The 12,745-nt window shown below is 47.8% G+C and overlaps 2 protein-coding genes across 2 annotated transcripts; both read left to right on the top strand.

Moving 5' to 3' along the window:
* The first annotated feature begins 11 nt into the window (after nt 1–11).
* On the top strand, nt 12–6,157 carry gabarapb (GABA(A) receptor-associated protein b). Its single transcript, XM_006627566.3, has 4 exons — nt 12–238; nt 4,340–4,418; nt 5,050–5,168; nt 5,633–6,157. Exons 1-4 carry the CDS (start codon nt 149–151, stop codon nt 5,711–5,713), a joined length of 369 nt encoding a protein of 122 aa, XP_006627629.1. The 5' UTR covers nt 12–148; the 3' UTR covers nt 5,714–6,157.
* Nucleotides 6,158–9,489: 3,332 nt separating this feature from the next.
* LOC102697929 (zona pellucida sperm-binding protein 3-like) lies at nt 9,490–11,979 on the top strand. Its single transcript, XM_015340845.2, has 8 exons — nt 9,490–9,970; nt 10,246–10,361; nt 10,481–10,584; nt 10,915–11,092; nt 11,177–11,294; nt 11,369–11,451; nt 11,520–11,635; nt 11,720–11,979. The coding sequence occupies exons 1-8, from the start codon at nt 9,545–9,547 to the stop codon at nt 11,788–11,790; spliced, it is 1,212 nt and encodes a 403-aa protein (XP_015196331.1). The 5' UTR covers nt 9,490–9,544; the 3' UTR covers nt 11,791–11,979.
* Nucleotides 11,980–12,745: the final 766 nt, after the last annotated feature.

Raw genomic sequence — 12,745 nt, 5'->3', positions numbered from 1 at the left:
TTGTTATCGCACGGTATCCCTCCGCCGCTGCAGTGTTGAAAGCAGCGAGAGCTCCCGAACCCAGCGACCAGGTAGCGACGCGAAACAACCTCGTCTTCACCTAAATTTCTCTAGACTTGATCGGACTGAGCTCAGTCCCGGTTCGACTATGAAGTTTCAGTACAAAGAAGAACACCCGTTCGAGAAGAGGCGGTCGGAGGGAGAGAAGATTAGGAAGAAATACCCCGACCGGGTGCCAGTAAGTACAGTAACGGCGAATGACAACTGTGTAAAGGCAGGCGAAAACTGGCGCAGGCCTGGGTGTCCGATGAGGACAACAGTATTTAGATCTGGGGCCCGAAGCAGGCATGGTTCATCCAGTCAGCAGAAACCGCTGGCCATGAAGTTATTAGGGATCTGCTGAGACTGGGGTGCGATTTCGTCCCAGGACTTTGGTTTTTTTTCCTGTACGTCTGATCATTTTTATAGGGGTCCTGCAAAAGTGGGTGGGAGGGGACTGTTAAGACCTAAATTTAAATAACACCCCGATATCGTCGAAGATAGCGAGAATAGAGAGCTGCGTAACAGTTCTGTTAAAGCGTTTTTGTTTTGAAAGCCGCCCTGCATAGCAGATGAACCCTACGTCGGCACTATCACCCTTTTTGTTAACCCAATTTTCTTGTTTTACAAGTTAGGGTCTCACCGTGTAACCGATGACCTCATGAATCAGTTTCCCCGAAACAGGCGCCCCGAATTATAAACCCCGGCTCTCTCTGCCACACGTCATCTTGTTTCTGTCCAAATCGGTGCAGGCGAGCTCGAGTGTTCAGCTAAGAGAACATCATAATTTCTTCATGGGAGAAAAACAACAACAACAACAAAGCGTGTGGAGCAAAAGACAACCTTACTCCAGTGAAAATGGAACTTCTAAAAGAAACTTTTACTGGGGAACTTCAAAATATTAGAGCTCTGGGCCTTAAGTGTGGGACCTGGATTTGGAATAAGAAGGCTTCAGTTCGGTTTCCATGCCGGTTTGATGTGTGATGGTCAGCTTTTGAGAGATGACATCTGAACGGTGATTGACGGTTGTCTCGTTCTGTAGCCTTCCTCTCGCATCTGAGCTGAATTTCTCGGAAAAATCCCGTTCGGGTCGCTGTTCCCTCGCCTGCTGTGATCCTCCCTGATCAGCGGCGCCGACAGGGGAGTTTACAGTGAATCAGATGAGGGGTTACTGAGGTGTGCATTTCTTTTTTGGGAGTGACTCTGGGGTGGAAAGAATTAACCCTACATTCACTGCCTGGCCCAGAGAACCACAGCCCACCAGGTTGTGTAGGTAGTAATCGGTACTCAAGAGCAGGAGCAGGCAGTAGTACTGATTGATTAAGCGAGCTATTGATTATAGATGAAGGAAGAGTTCAGGATCAGCAGTGAGTATAGGTGGGACTGGACCAAGTGGAAACGAGAGGGTGCAGATTATTTCATCAAACTCTGTAGTCCTTGTAATGCTGCTAGGATGATCAATGACCTTGAGAGAGGCCGAGTTAAGTATTTTATCAAAGTTTCCCGTCCTCTTATTTCGAAGCTCGTAATGGCTAAGTTCGGAAGCTCATTTGAGCTCGTAATGGCTAAGTTTGATTCATGAATGATTCGCTTGGACCCCCAGTCGATCGATGTTCCCGGTCCCTCGCAGTGCTGGTGCTTTGAGGAGACCTGTGAAACCTGGGCTGATCGTGATTCTCCCTGCTGCAGGGCCTGGAGATCCTCATTTCTGCCTTGTGCTGCCAGCAGGGCTGTCTGAAAGCCATGCTGTGCGCAGTCGGCGGTGGCTCACCAGTGAATGCAGCTTTTAAACTGCAATTCTGCCACTGCAACATCCAGCCAGCCTGCGTTGCAGATTGCACAGCTCTCCATGTCAAAAACTTGCAAAGGTCCATGGCAGGTGCATGGTTTTTTGCTGTCCGTTTATCTATTGGGGGGGGGGGGAGGAAAAAAGTGATTTAATCTGATCGTCTTAAATGGGAAGTAGAAAACCTTAATTCTGTCCGTGTGTAGCTGTGTATTTTGGTGTTTTGCTCAAAATGCATGATCAAATTGATCCAGTGGCCCCAAGTTAACATCTGCAGACGACGGCTTAATAATATGTTTAATGTTGGCTGCACTCGGCGGGAGTGAGTCAGACTTGTAGGAGGGGAGCACTTTGCTCAGACAAACCTCTTCTGGCTGAAAACCTTATACACCAGATACAAACTGCTGCAGTGAACCAGCCATAGACTATACTGATGGCTCGATGCCCTCTGCCTTAATATTTACTTAGTGGTGATAGTTTGAGATAATGCCTATCGTGAGTTTAATTTCCATGCAGCCTAGTCAGGTTTATAGAGGTTTCAATCTGACGAGGCCTGTAGTTGAACGTACTGTAGAAACGCAGTATCCTTGTGAAAATAATCCATTGCTTTCAAGACAAGAGACTCTGCAGGGCAGGTGGTCAATGTGAATTGAAGTGGCAGTGCTATCTGTTAAGTGACCAGCTCATCCAGTCCAGGCTCATCGTTGCTCTCCTCCTGCCCAGAAGGTCCCGGAACAGGGCTGTGTGGCTTTTAAAAAGACGGACTGAATTGTGAGAGTATAGAGGGGGGGGTTTCCTCACTTCCTCTTCTCTCTGGTTGGCTTTGCTTTTCCCAGAAAGGAGAAGTTTGATGGAGGTGAACGGGTTTCACTGCGTTTTTTCTGCGGTTGTCGGTAGTGAGCTGTGGTGCGTTCTGCGAGAGAGGAATGGAAAGTATCCTTCCCCACCCTCATGCTAGTATGCCTACCAACCAGTCAGATCCTTTCTAACAGAGTCATCTAGCCTTTCCCACACATTCTCAGGAGTGTAGGGTTTGCATGCCACCCTCAGGTGTGTGTTCTAACCTAACATATCCACTTCTTCAAGATGGGTTCTTTCTTGCTCAGTTTGCAAAAATCTGCAGCCCAAAATAAGAGGAGATTGTAGCCAAATGTCCTGGAGGCCGATGCTTTGAGATCCTCCAGTCAGCCACTAGGAAATAAGCGAGCTAGATGGGTTAACTGTCCTCATCCTGCGCGTTTCTGTAAGGCGCTGTGCACGATTCCCTGTTTTCTGGGCTGTTGCCTGTGAGCAGACCATTGGGCAGTTGGTAGCCTCTCAGTTTCATTCATTTCAACAGACAGACACAGACAGACACAGACAGACACAGACAGACACAGACAGACACAGACAGACACAGACAGACAGCTGTTCTGTTTATTATTATAGAGCTTCCTGCACTGCATTGTGTGTTGTTATAATCTTCTTGCTGGTACTGCAGTGTTCATTCATTTTGCTCTGCAGTAGTCCATGCAGCCTGGTGACCTTTTCATTTCTTATGACTTGAAGAGGGGCTCCCTTCCAGTGCCTGTATTCACAAAGCCCTGATCATTTCCCTGTTTTTTTGCCACTCTGGTGATTTCTGCAGCTCTGTACCCTGCCTTAGGTGCAGGTTAAAGTTTAGCCACGGATTGGTGTCAATTCCTTGATGTCAGCTCTGACTGGCTTGTTCTTACAGTTTCGGGGATCTAGAGTTTGAGCACAGGCGGTTCTGAAGGCCACCAGATCTGAGCGTCTTGATTCCTGGAGGCTTCCTCCTTGGCATTTGGTTTGTCCTCTTTTACTTGTGTTTTCTGTCGCAGTGCTTTGCCCTGGAAAGGGTCAGTTTCTCTCCGAGCGTGGGCTGACCTCTGTTTTTTGCTTTTCCTTTATTTCCCTGGGATTCCCAAGGCTGCCGTTCTAATTAGAAAGTTTGCCAGTAGACCCGGCACATTCCTGCAGGTTCTAGACGGAACTGCCCTAAAAATAGAGCTCTGGGTGATCATGAGGGCGCAGTGGAGAGGATGAATGAACAAAAATTAGATTAACTCCTTCTTGGAGAAGAGTGTCAGTTTTACAAAAGGATTGTTATTGTGGGAATCGGTCTTCAGCTCCTGCAACTTCTAAAACGGCCTGATCCCGAAGACTTCAGATGGATTTCCTGCTCATCTGGAACACTTGGACTGTTCTGGGTTCTATAAAGACAGCAGTTCCCTCATGGTGTGCCTGTGTGTGAATTTTTGGGTTGCTAAGACTGAGGTATCAAACCAGCCAGTTAGCAGGAATCCTCTCTTTAGTCAATTTAAGTTCCAAGCTGGATTTTCAAGGTGACAGATCAGATTGTTGCACAGTGGTCTTGTCCAGTAGATGAAATGGTAACACCAGTTAATGTAGTCAGTTGGGGTATTAACCCTTAGGAAAGGCATTACTGTAGGTCCTGATGTCTCGTGCTGCTTGCTCTGTCTTTATATGCAATTTTTTCTCTTGTGTTTTTAGGTGATTGTCGAAAAAGCCCCAAAAGCCAGGATAGGAGATCTGGACAAGAAGAAGTACCTGGTGCCCTCTGACCTTACAGGTGAGAAGACTTCCTGTCTGTGGCCAGAGTGGAGGCCTCGGGGTCGGGCCACTGTGGTGTGACTTCCTGGCTCTCTGAGCGTCGGGAAGGTCCAGGTGGCACACCCTGACAATCGGGCATGGCTACAGCCATCGCCAGCACTCCTGAGCACTCCGGAAGCAAGCAGTGCGGGCGTTTCCGAGATCGGCACGGTAGCTGTGGGGACAGGCAATGGCAGCGTTTTCGAAGAGAGGTGCAGTGCCCGACGTGAGACTGCAAGGCAGCAGGCCCTCCACCTGCCAGAGGGCAGTTGGTAAAACAGCCTGCCTGCCTTGCCCACTGAGGGGAGGCACTGCTGTCAAAACGCCTCCCATCCCTTTGCAGGCTGGTGATGTGACTTGCCTTTGCAGTTAGTGGATTTTAGCTCCAGCACTCCTGTGATGTCCTTGTTATTTTACTGTGCTGGGCTATGTTTCCCACTTTCAGGAGTTCCACAGGGTGCCCGGCTGTCGTGGAAAGGATTCTGCTCCTTCAGTGTCGCGGGCTCACCTTGAGCAGCTCCGGTTCCTGCTGCCTTGTCATGTTCCTGTTTTGAAGTGTGTTGAGGTGGCAGACTGCTGTGTGTTAACTGGCTGTGTTCCCCCTTTCCTAGTGGGCCAGTTCTACTTCCTGATTCGGAAACGGATCCACCTGCGGGCTGAGGACGCTCTCTTCTTCTTTGTCAACAATGTCATTCCCCCCACCAGCGCCACCATGGGCCTGCTGTACCAGGTACGCCCCCCGCCTCCTCTCTCGCTATGTCTTGGGTCTGTTTATCTTTGCTCCATGCTGGGTGTCTTGTGTCAATTTCTCCTTTACTCTCCTACTTGCTGTGGTATCGGATGCACAGTGTCTGCTGTGTAATACTCCCCAGTGCTTCTGACCAGTCCCAGCTGGACACCTTTTCCTCATTTCCTGCTCCGTCTTGGTAACTGGTTGTGGAAGGTGGGGTAAACTAGCTTAAACCTTTTGCCTCCTGGACTGTGTAACCTTATGATTCCCTGTGCCCCTTGATCCTGGACACCTGAACTGCCGCAAATGTCACAACGGTTTTTTAATTGTTGCCCCTTGTGGCAGCTGTTGGCATTGCAGCGTCTTGCTGTTAGCCCCTAGGTGAACTGTACTGCGGCTGTGCTCTGTGGGGGCTTGTGCCCCTCAAGACTTTAACGCTGTGTCTGTTCTCTCTTCTACGGCAGGAGCACCACGAAGAAGACTTCTTCCTTTACATTGCGTACAGCGATGAGAGTGTATATGGTGGAGGAGTGACTGAAATGTAACAGCCAAGACGCCCTCTGACCCCTCTCCCTTTCCCTGTGTACCCCGACCTCCCCTTCCTGACTGGAGCAGCAGTCTTGTGTCCTGAGTAGAGACATCAAAGCACTTTTCACTCCCCTCCAGCTTTCAATGACTTCTTTATGGTTCTAATTATTATTGTTCTTGTAATTATTTTGGTGGTTCAATTTCTTGAGCTCTTGTCAAGCCCTGTTCAGGTTTTTTTTTTTTGGTTTGTAAATCCTAACTCTGTAGCAGTTGGCGTTTTCCACTTGCGACCATTATAAAAGTGGCAAAAAAAAAATGGATTTGATTTTCCGCTTTCTTTTCTGTTTTGTTCTTTTATTAATGAAGATGCAAAGTCTTGATGTGTATATAGACATTAAACATACATGACAGTCTGGAGTGTGTGACGAGAGTTTGCCAAGTAAATTTAGGTATAAACTAAAGGTCCCTTTTTTCTCTTTGTGTTTTTGCCTGGCTCTGGGTTGTGTGTTTTAAACCGGTCGGTGCCAAAAGTAAATCTGTGTCATCGTCAAATTTGGGAACTGGTTTTCAAGTGCAGTCCTGTTCCTCAAGTGCCCCATGTAAATGTTGCCACAGGTAGTAATGATCAATTGTAGGATTTCCAGTCTGTACCCCTTCCTGTCTCTTCTTCGTATCATACTTACTTGCTATCCCCCATTGCTTGTAACCACACATTTTCGTGCTTGTGATAATGAGTGCTGTGCTCTTACTGTATCCTTTTAAAAAAGGAAGGGGACAAAGTTAGTTGGAAAGGGTACTCCCTTCTTGCAGCGAGATTGCTTCACTGTCTTACTTGCGCGTCGCTGAGGGGGTAAAAGAGATCTGTTGAACTGAAGAGGACTGGAAAATCACCAGATGAGGTGACCTCCAACAATTCACCTGCTTGAGCATCAGCTGAAATCTTTGTGACTTGGCAGGTATTCAAGGCAAACGTGTGTGGTTTCTAGCATAGTCTTGGAGCCCAGAGTCTGCTTTTCAAACTGGTAAAACTGAAAGAATAAGCCAATGACGAGTTGAGAGGAATACCAATTTTTAGAAATGGGCAGCATGAAAGGAACAGATTTTGTTGGCCCTTTTCCCTGCATTTTCTGCTTCCTGGAAATAAAATGCTATGGCTATTTTTTTTTTATGAAGTCTTGAACAGCTCCCAGGAAGGCTGACATGTCAGAAGTGATTAAAAAAAAAAGTCAATATCTGGGTACAACATGGAAGTTGAGCCAGGCTGCCTGCATCTTTCCTTAAAATGGTCTGTGAAGCACCTACAGTTTATTTTTAAAAGCACATATAATCATCTCCCACATGAATATCATTGGCCATTGTAGTAATGTTTGAAATTCTCATGCTGCATGTGGGGGAACTCACCCACTCCTAGGAAGGAATTCTTTGCAGGGCTGGTGGTGATATTTCAGTATTTGCAATGTGTCCCATGTGGTGTTCAGCTCTGTGCCTGCTGCTGTTTTCCCTGACCAGTCTGGAGGGGTCTGGCTCAGACATGGTTCAGGACTGGGGTAGAGGCTGCACCCACAGGTGACCACTGTACACAGCTAAGAAGAGAACACCAAGCAGTTCCGTATAGCCTGGGTGGCTGAAGGGCTCTATGTGTGAAACAATTTTTCATGCTGCCACCTTTCAATACTTGTCCCTTTCTTGATCTTGCCAATAGCTACAGGAAACAAACTCATGCCAGTATTTAATGGAATACGAGCCTGCTCAAGAACCCCCAGTACAGAAGCTAATGATGCAGACTTAAATCTAGAATCCAGCATGATTAAAGCTATTAATGGAGAATCCATGTCTGCACTTCCTGTGTCGGCAGGATCATGGGACTTGATTTTTTTTCTTCCTTACCAAGAGGTGGTGCTCAGGTATTGGCGTGAAAAGGTACCACGAACCCATTTTCTGCAGTCTTCACGCCCATCAAGTTGTTTTTGTTTTTCTGGTGTCTTCTCTTGATGATGTATCCAGTCAGTCCAGGGAATCACGCACGATTCTCATTTTGAAGCAGGACTGATGATGGAAGCTCCACATGCTTGAGCATCAGCTCAAATTTTTGTTACTAGGCAGGTATTCAAGTCAAATATGTGTGGTTGCTTGCTGCTAAAACAGTACCTTCTTGCTTTTGGAGCCCAGAGTCTGCTGTTCAAACTGGTAAAACTGAAAGAATAAGCAAATGGCACCCACTTAGATGCCCAATCCCCATAAGAACACTAATTCAGCCGCCTGTTCATAAAATCCTGCTGTGGAAAAGCCCTGTTTCCAACAGCTATACTCAGATATTCATTAAGACCTCCGAGAGCAGCCACATTTAAAACTCCCGGAGAGCATACACAAAACTACTTCCTTGCCAAGAGAATGGTTTGAACTCCTTCTGCTGTTACAGCCTAAGATATTCACATTATCACACTATACCATGTAACCTGATCACAACAACTTTTACACCTCCGATACATCTTTATACATGGACAAATAACCCGAACAAAGAAGCTTATGTGGGAATGTGCACCCTAAACCGTTACCCAGTTTTACAATTAGCGAGACCAATGTAACGTGAACTATTTTCATGTCTTTTGGCGCTCTCTAGTGGTCAATAGTGGTCTAGCAGGGTAGACTTGTCAGCTGTCGGACGCCGGCTGTAAGAAAACTGCTTGTTTTTTTAGTTACCTCGACTGATCTGTTTTTCTCAGGCAAATTCAAAAGTAACTCCTGCAAGGTTAATATTGTATTGCTTTTTGTGCAAACCACAAAAGGGTTCAAACAATATAGGGGTCTTCAGCAAGAATACTGTTAATCAATGTGTAACGTGATTTGCAGGCCATTACATTTTGTAAATAAATTACCTCATCATAAAGCATATAACATACAGAATTTGACGTGCATTTGACAGAACTTCAGGGGGCGGCACGATGGTTAGCAGTACTGCGTTGGGGTTCACTTCTGGACCTGGGGTGCTGTCTGTGTGGAGTCTCTATGTTCCCCTCGTGACCCTGGTGTGAGTGGGTGTGAATCTGTGTTTGCCGTGTGATGTGCAGGTTTCCCGTCACCCTCTGTAGGGACCCCCTGCTTGTCTCGTGGGGCTCCGTTCCCTGACTGGGATAAAGCTGGGAGAATATGGATGAAGCTCCGGCAGTGCTAGGGGGTTTGAAACTTGGACCTGGAGAGCTATGATTTCAAATCCCGAGGGGGGTCGGGTGGGGGGATTCTAATTTTCAGTAAGAATCCCAGCACAACTGTACAACTGCCGCCTCAGATAAACTCATAGGCAAATTAAATGATAAAACCAATGTAACCAATCGAAATATTTTAGAACATAGTATAAATATTACCTATATAGCACGCTATAAGAATGTACAAAATGATACCATATGACCTCTATTATTACATGATTAAATTAATTGCATTAGATTCCATTTTTATGTAAATAGGGTATAAATAAAATCTCTATATATGACCTTAATCATAATCCATGTTTGTTTGAAACAAACCGCAAGTGCCTTTCTTACTCCAAGCTTGTGGTAAAAGTAGTCAGTAATCTACTTGCGCCAGCAAACTTTTTTAAAAGCTGTAGCACTATTCTGCTGTTTAGCTGCGTTGCATGAGAACACGTTCAACGGCATCCGGTGTCAATTAACTGATTGGAGTGCAGAGAACCTTGTTCCAAATAGACCAATCAGAGCAAGGCAGCCGGAGCGCATTCGCACCTGGGTCTAAGCCAGCAGGTCCGCTGCCCTGCCGTGTATAAATAAGAACCAGGGCAGCAGAAGTTATCGTCTGTGGTAGTTTTAACGCATCCTAGTTTTGAGTGTGGCGAAATGGGGAGCTTAACTAAAGCATTTTATGTGTTGGGGGTTGTGCTGCTGATGTGCAGCTCACTTCACGGCTACCGCTGGCGAACTCATCACAAGGACGTTCACATCCCGAAGCCCAGTTCTAAAGCCGGCGGGAGATTCCGCCTCGCTGGACACCATCACGGCCAAGCGCAAACCCGGGCTTCCCACTTCCTGCGGGGTGAGGGGAGAGCCGGCGCGGCGTCTAAGACCGTCACCGTGCAGTGCCACGAGGCCACCGTGGATATCACGGTCAGCGCCGACCTCTACGGCATCGGCACGCCCGTCCGCGCCGAGGAGTTGCGGCTCGGCCCGCTCTCGGCTGGCGGCTCCTGCGGCGCGGCGGCGGCCGGGTCCGGGGGCTCGTTCCTCATCCGCGCCAACCTGAGCGACTGCGGCACCGCGCTCTCGGTAAGAAACCGAAGTCCTAGGGCGCCGCACTGTGAGGGGCTACGGCTGAACTGAAGACAAGGGTGGGTCTTGGAATAGTAGCGGGTCCTTTGCGAATGCAGCTCCTGTGCGAGGAGGGTGAGGCACTGGAGAATGCGGATTCGGGCAGCGCTATGGTTCTGTTCGGTTGCCTTGCGCCGATGCCCTGGTATTCTCTAAAAGCTCGTATAGGCGCACTGTTGTTGCTGTCGGCTTCAGACTCGCGAGTCCACGCTGATCTCCTGTTCTGCTCCTAGTTTGTGGGTGAGCTGCTGATCTACACCAATCAGCTCTTCTACACGCCCGCCCCCTCTCCCGGTGGAATTATAAGGATGAACGGCGCAGTCATTCCCATCGAGTGCCGTTATGCCAGGTGGGTGGTGTTTGCTGGCCTGAACCGTAACGTCTGAGCTGCTTGCAGCCCTGAGTTTTAACCCACCCCTGGTCTTGGCATGATGGGTAAACTATCCTGAGTCTCCCGTTCATTCTTAGGAGATACAACGTGAGCAGCAATGCTCTGAAGCCAACCTGGGTCCCCTTCACCTCCACCAAGTCTGCAGAGGATGTCCTGGACTTCACTCTGACACTCATGAACGGTACTCTTTTTCTTAATGTGCTTCTGTGGATCCTGCTGGCCATTGGCAGAGGGGGATGTGCAGGAGACTTGACTTCACTCAAAGTACAAGTACTGTATAGGAGAGTTGAGTGTCCAGAAAAGCACTGTACATTACAGGTCAGGGAGGGGACTCCCCTCCTCTACCTGGATGATGCACCAGTACACTTGACCTGCCTCTTCTCTTGATGGGGAAGAGAACAGTAATGAAGTTGATCTATAGATGGCGATTAGGAAGCCATGATTGCTGTAAGTCAGGGGGGAATTTGGCCAGGTTTCTATTAATCAACCTAATCTGTCTGATTTAATGCAGATGACTGGAGCTCCAAGAGGTCCTCCAATGTGTTCTACCTGGGGGATGTCCTGAACATCGAAGCCTCCGTCACCCAGGCCAACCACCAGCCCCTTCGGCTCTTTGTGGACAGCTGCGTGGCCACCTTGGCCCCTGGCTGGACCTCCACCCCCAGCTACTTCTTCATTGAGAACTATGGGTGGGCATTAAATGTCACTAGTTGGCCTAAGCCCCAGTAGGTCAGGTTATATACCTTCTCCATGCCCACTTGCTGTAATTACAGGTGCCTGACTGATGCCAGAGTGACCGGCTCCAACTCTCAGTTCATGCCAAGGTCAGTGGACACCAAGCTGCAGATGAAGCTGGATGCCTTCAGGTTCCATCGGGATCCCCGGAGCTCAGTGAGTTTTCCAGCCTCTGTTCAACTGGGATCTGAGCTGGTGTGGCTTGGCTGTGAGCTTCTGGTCTGTTCCAGATCTACATCACCTGCCGCCTGAAAGTGGCTCCAGTCTCCCAGGTGGACATGAAGAACAAAGCCTGCTCCTATACTGGTGGGAGGTGGGTCTCAGTTGTCCATTGACTTGTTGATCTCCCCTGTGTGGATCCTCATGCAGTGTCTCTCCTAGGTGGAAGTCGGTGGATGGGAGCAATCAGGTCTGTGGCTGCTGTGATTCCAGCTGTGGGGATGGCTTCAGATCTCGGGCTTCTCTCCGCTGGAAGAGGGGGGACTCATCTAAGATCAGTGAGTTTTCCTTGTGCAACATCTGCTCTTGAGCTTGTTGCCACCATCTCTGGGGTGGAGATTGATGCCTGTTCTCTGTTGCAGGATCGGAGTGGGAGGGTGACTCTATGCTTGGGCCTCTGTCCATCATGGATGGGATACTAGACCTCCATTAGACACTCCAGCTTAAGAGTACCTGGATGTGTTTTGGCTCAACCAAGTACTTAAATCAATTTGCATTGAGGTTTGCCCCTTCCCCAATGTATCCAAGTGGCCTTCGTTTTGGCTGAAGGATGTCTTGCTGTGTCTTTATGCATAACCTTGTGTGTGTTATGTGCTAAATAAAAAAAAAATCATAATTAAAACTGGACTTCCCTTTTTTTTCTATATTAAGGAGTAAATTGGGGGTGTGATGGTATAAATGTGCATGTTTCTTTAGGAAATGTGAGGAACTTCATTTGCCCATAGATGTCTGAATCCTCTAGCTACAGGGCAGGCTGAAACTAAAGGCTTTTGACCAACAGTAACAGTGAGCCCCACTAAATATCTAAAGGCATCAATGGAATCTGGAGTATGTTACCTTAGAATAAACTCAACTACAAACAAATGTGGCAGAGCATCAAAACTGAAGCCCCAGCATTAGGTATGTAGGAGAACACAAATCTCCAAGTGACACTAGCATAGGCTTCTCCTGTTGAAAGGCTCTCTTAATAGCCACTCCATGTCATTTCTTGTGGAACCATATCTTCCATACAGAAAGTTTGGGTAGACTAAGTTGCAAAAGCAAGCTGGTAACTGGTAGGCTGGAGGAACTGGTTTTAAGGTAGTTTTATATTGGATCTGTTTGCTGTCCTACCGGACTGCAAATGGTCATGAGAGAGTGCGGTGGTGGAAGCTGTTAAACACTTAATGGTAGCCAAACTACAACAAGCCACTGTTGTGGGTTTCCTTAACATTCAGAATACTGATTCTGAGGATTCCTTGACTTCTCCAGTAGGTCTTCTCTGATCCAGATCTTCAGGAGTAGGTTATACCTGCATTTTGTGAACTGGTGCAGCAGTAAGAAAATGCATGTCTGGCATGAGAATGGCATCATGGGGGTTTTCCATCTTCTGATGCCTATTTTCTAGT

The sequence above is a fragment of the Lepisosteus oculatus genome, chromosome 3 (assembly GCF_040954835.1).
Source record: "Lepisosteus oculatus isolate fLepOcu1 chromosome 3, fLepOcu1.hap2, whole genome shotgun sequence".
Taxonomy (NCBI): Eukaryota; Metazoa; Chordata; class Actinopteri; order Semionotiformes; family Lepisosteidae; genus Lepisosteus; species Lepisosteus oculatus.
The sequence above is the reverse complement of the archived record's forward strand: the minus strand, read 5'-3'. Positions and strand labels throughout refer to the sequence as shown.

Excerpts from the sequence above, each read along its gene's own strand:
- gabarapb (XM_006627566.3), top strand. The coding sequence starts at position 149 with ATGAAGTTTCAGTACAAAGAAGAACACCCGTTCGAGAAGAGGCGGTCG. Across the intron at positions 239-4,339 it reads AATACCCCGACCGGGTGCCA|GTGATTGTCGAAAAAGCCCC; the intron begins GTAAGTACAGTA and ends TTGTGTTTTTAG. Across the intron at positions 5,169-5,632 it reads CCATGGGCCTGCTGTACCAG|GAGCACCACGAAGAAGACTT; the intron begins GTACGCCCCCCG and ends CTTCTACGGCAG.
- LOC102697929 (XM_015340845.2), top strand. The coding sequence starts at position 9,545 with ATGGGGAGCTTAACTAAAGCATTTTATGTGTTGGGGGTTGTGCTGCTG. Across the intron at positions 10,362-10,480 it reads ATCGAGTGCCGTTATGCCAG|GAGATACAACGTGAGCAGCA; the intron begins GTGGGTGGTGTT and ends GTTCATTCTTAG. Across the intron at positions 11,295-11,368 it reads ATCGGGATCCCCGGAGCTCA|ATCTACATCACCTGCCGCCT; the intron begins GTGAGTTTTCCA and ends GGTCTGTTCCAG.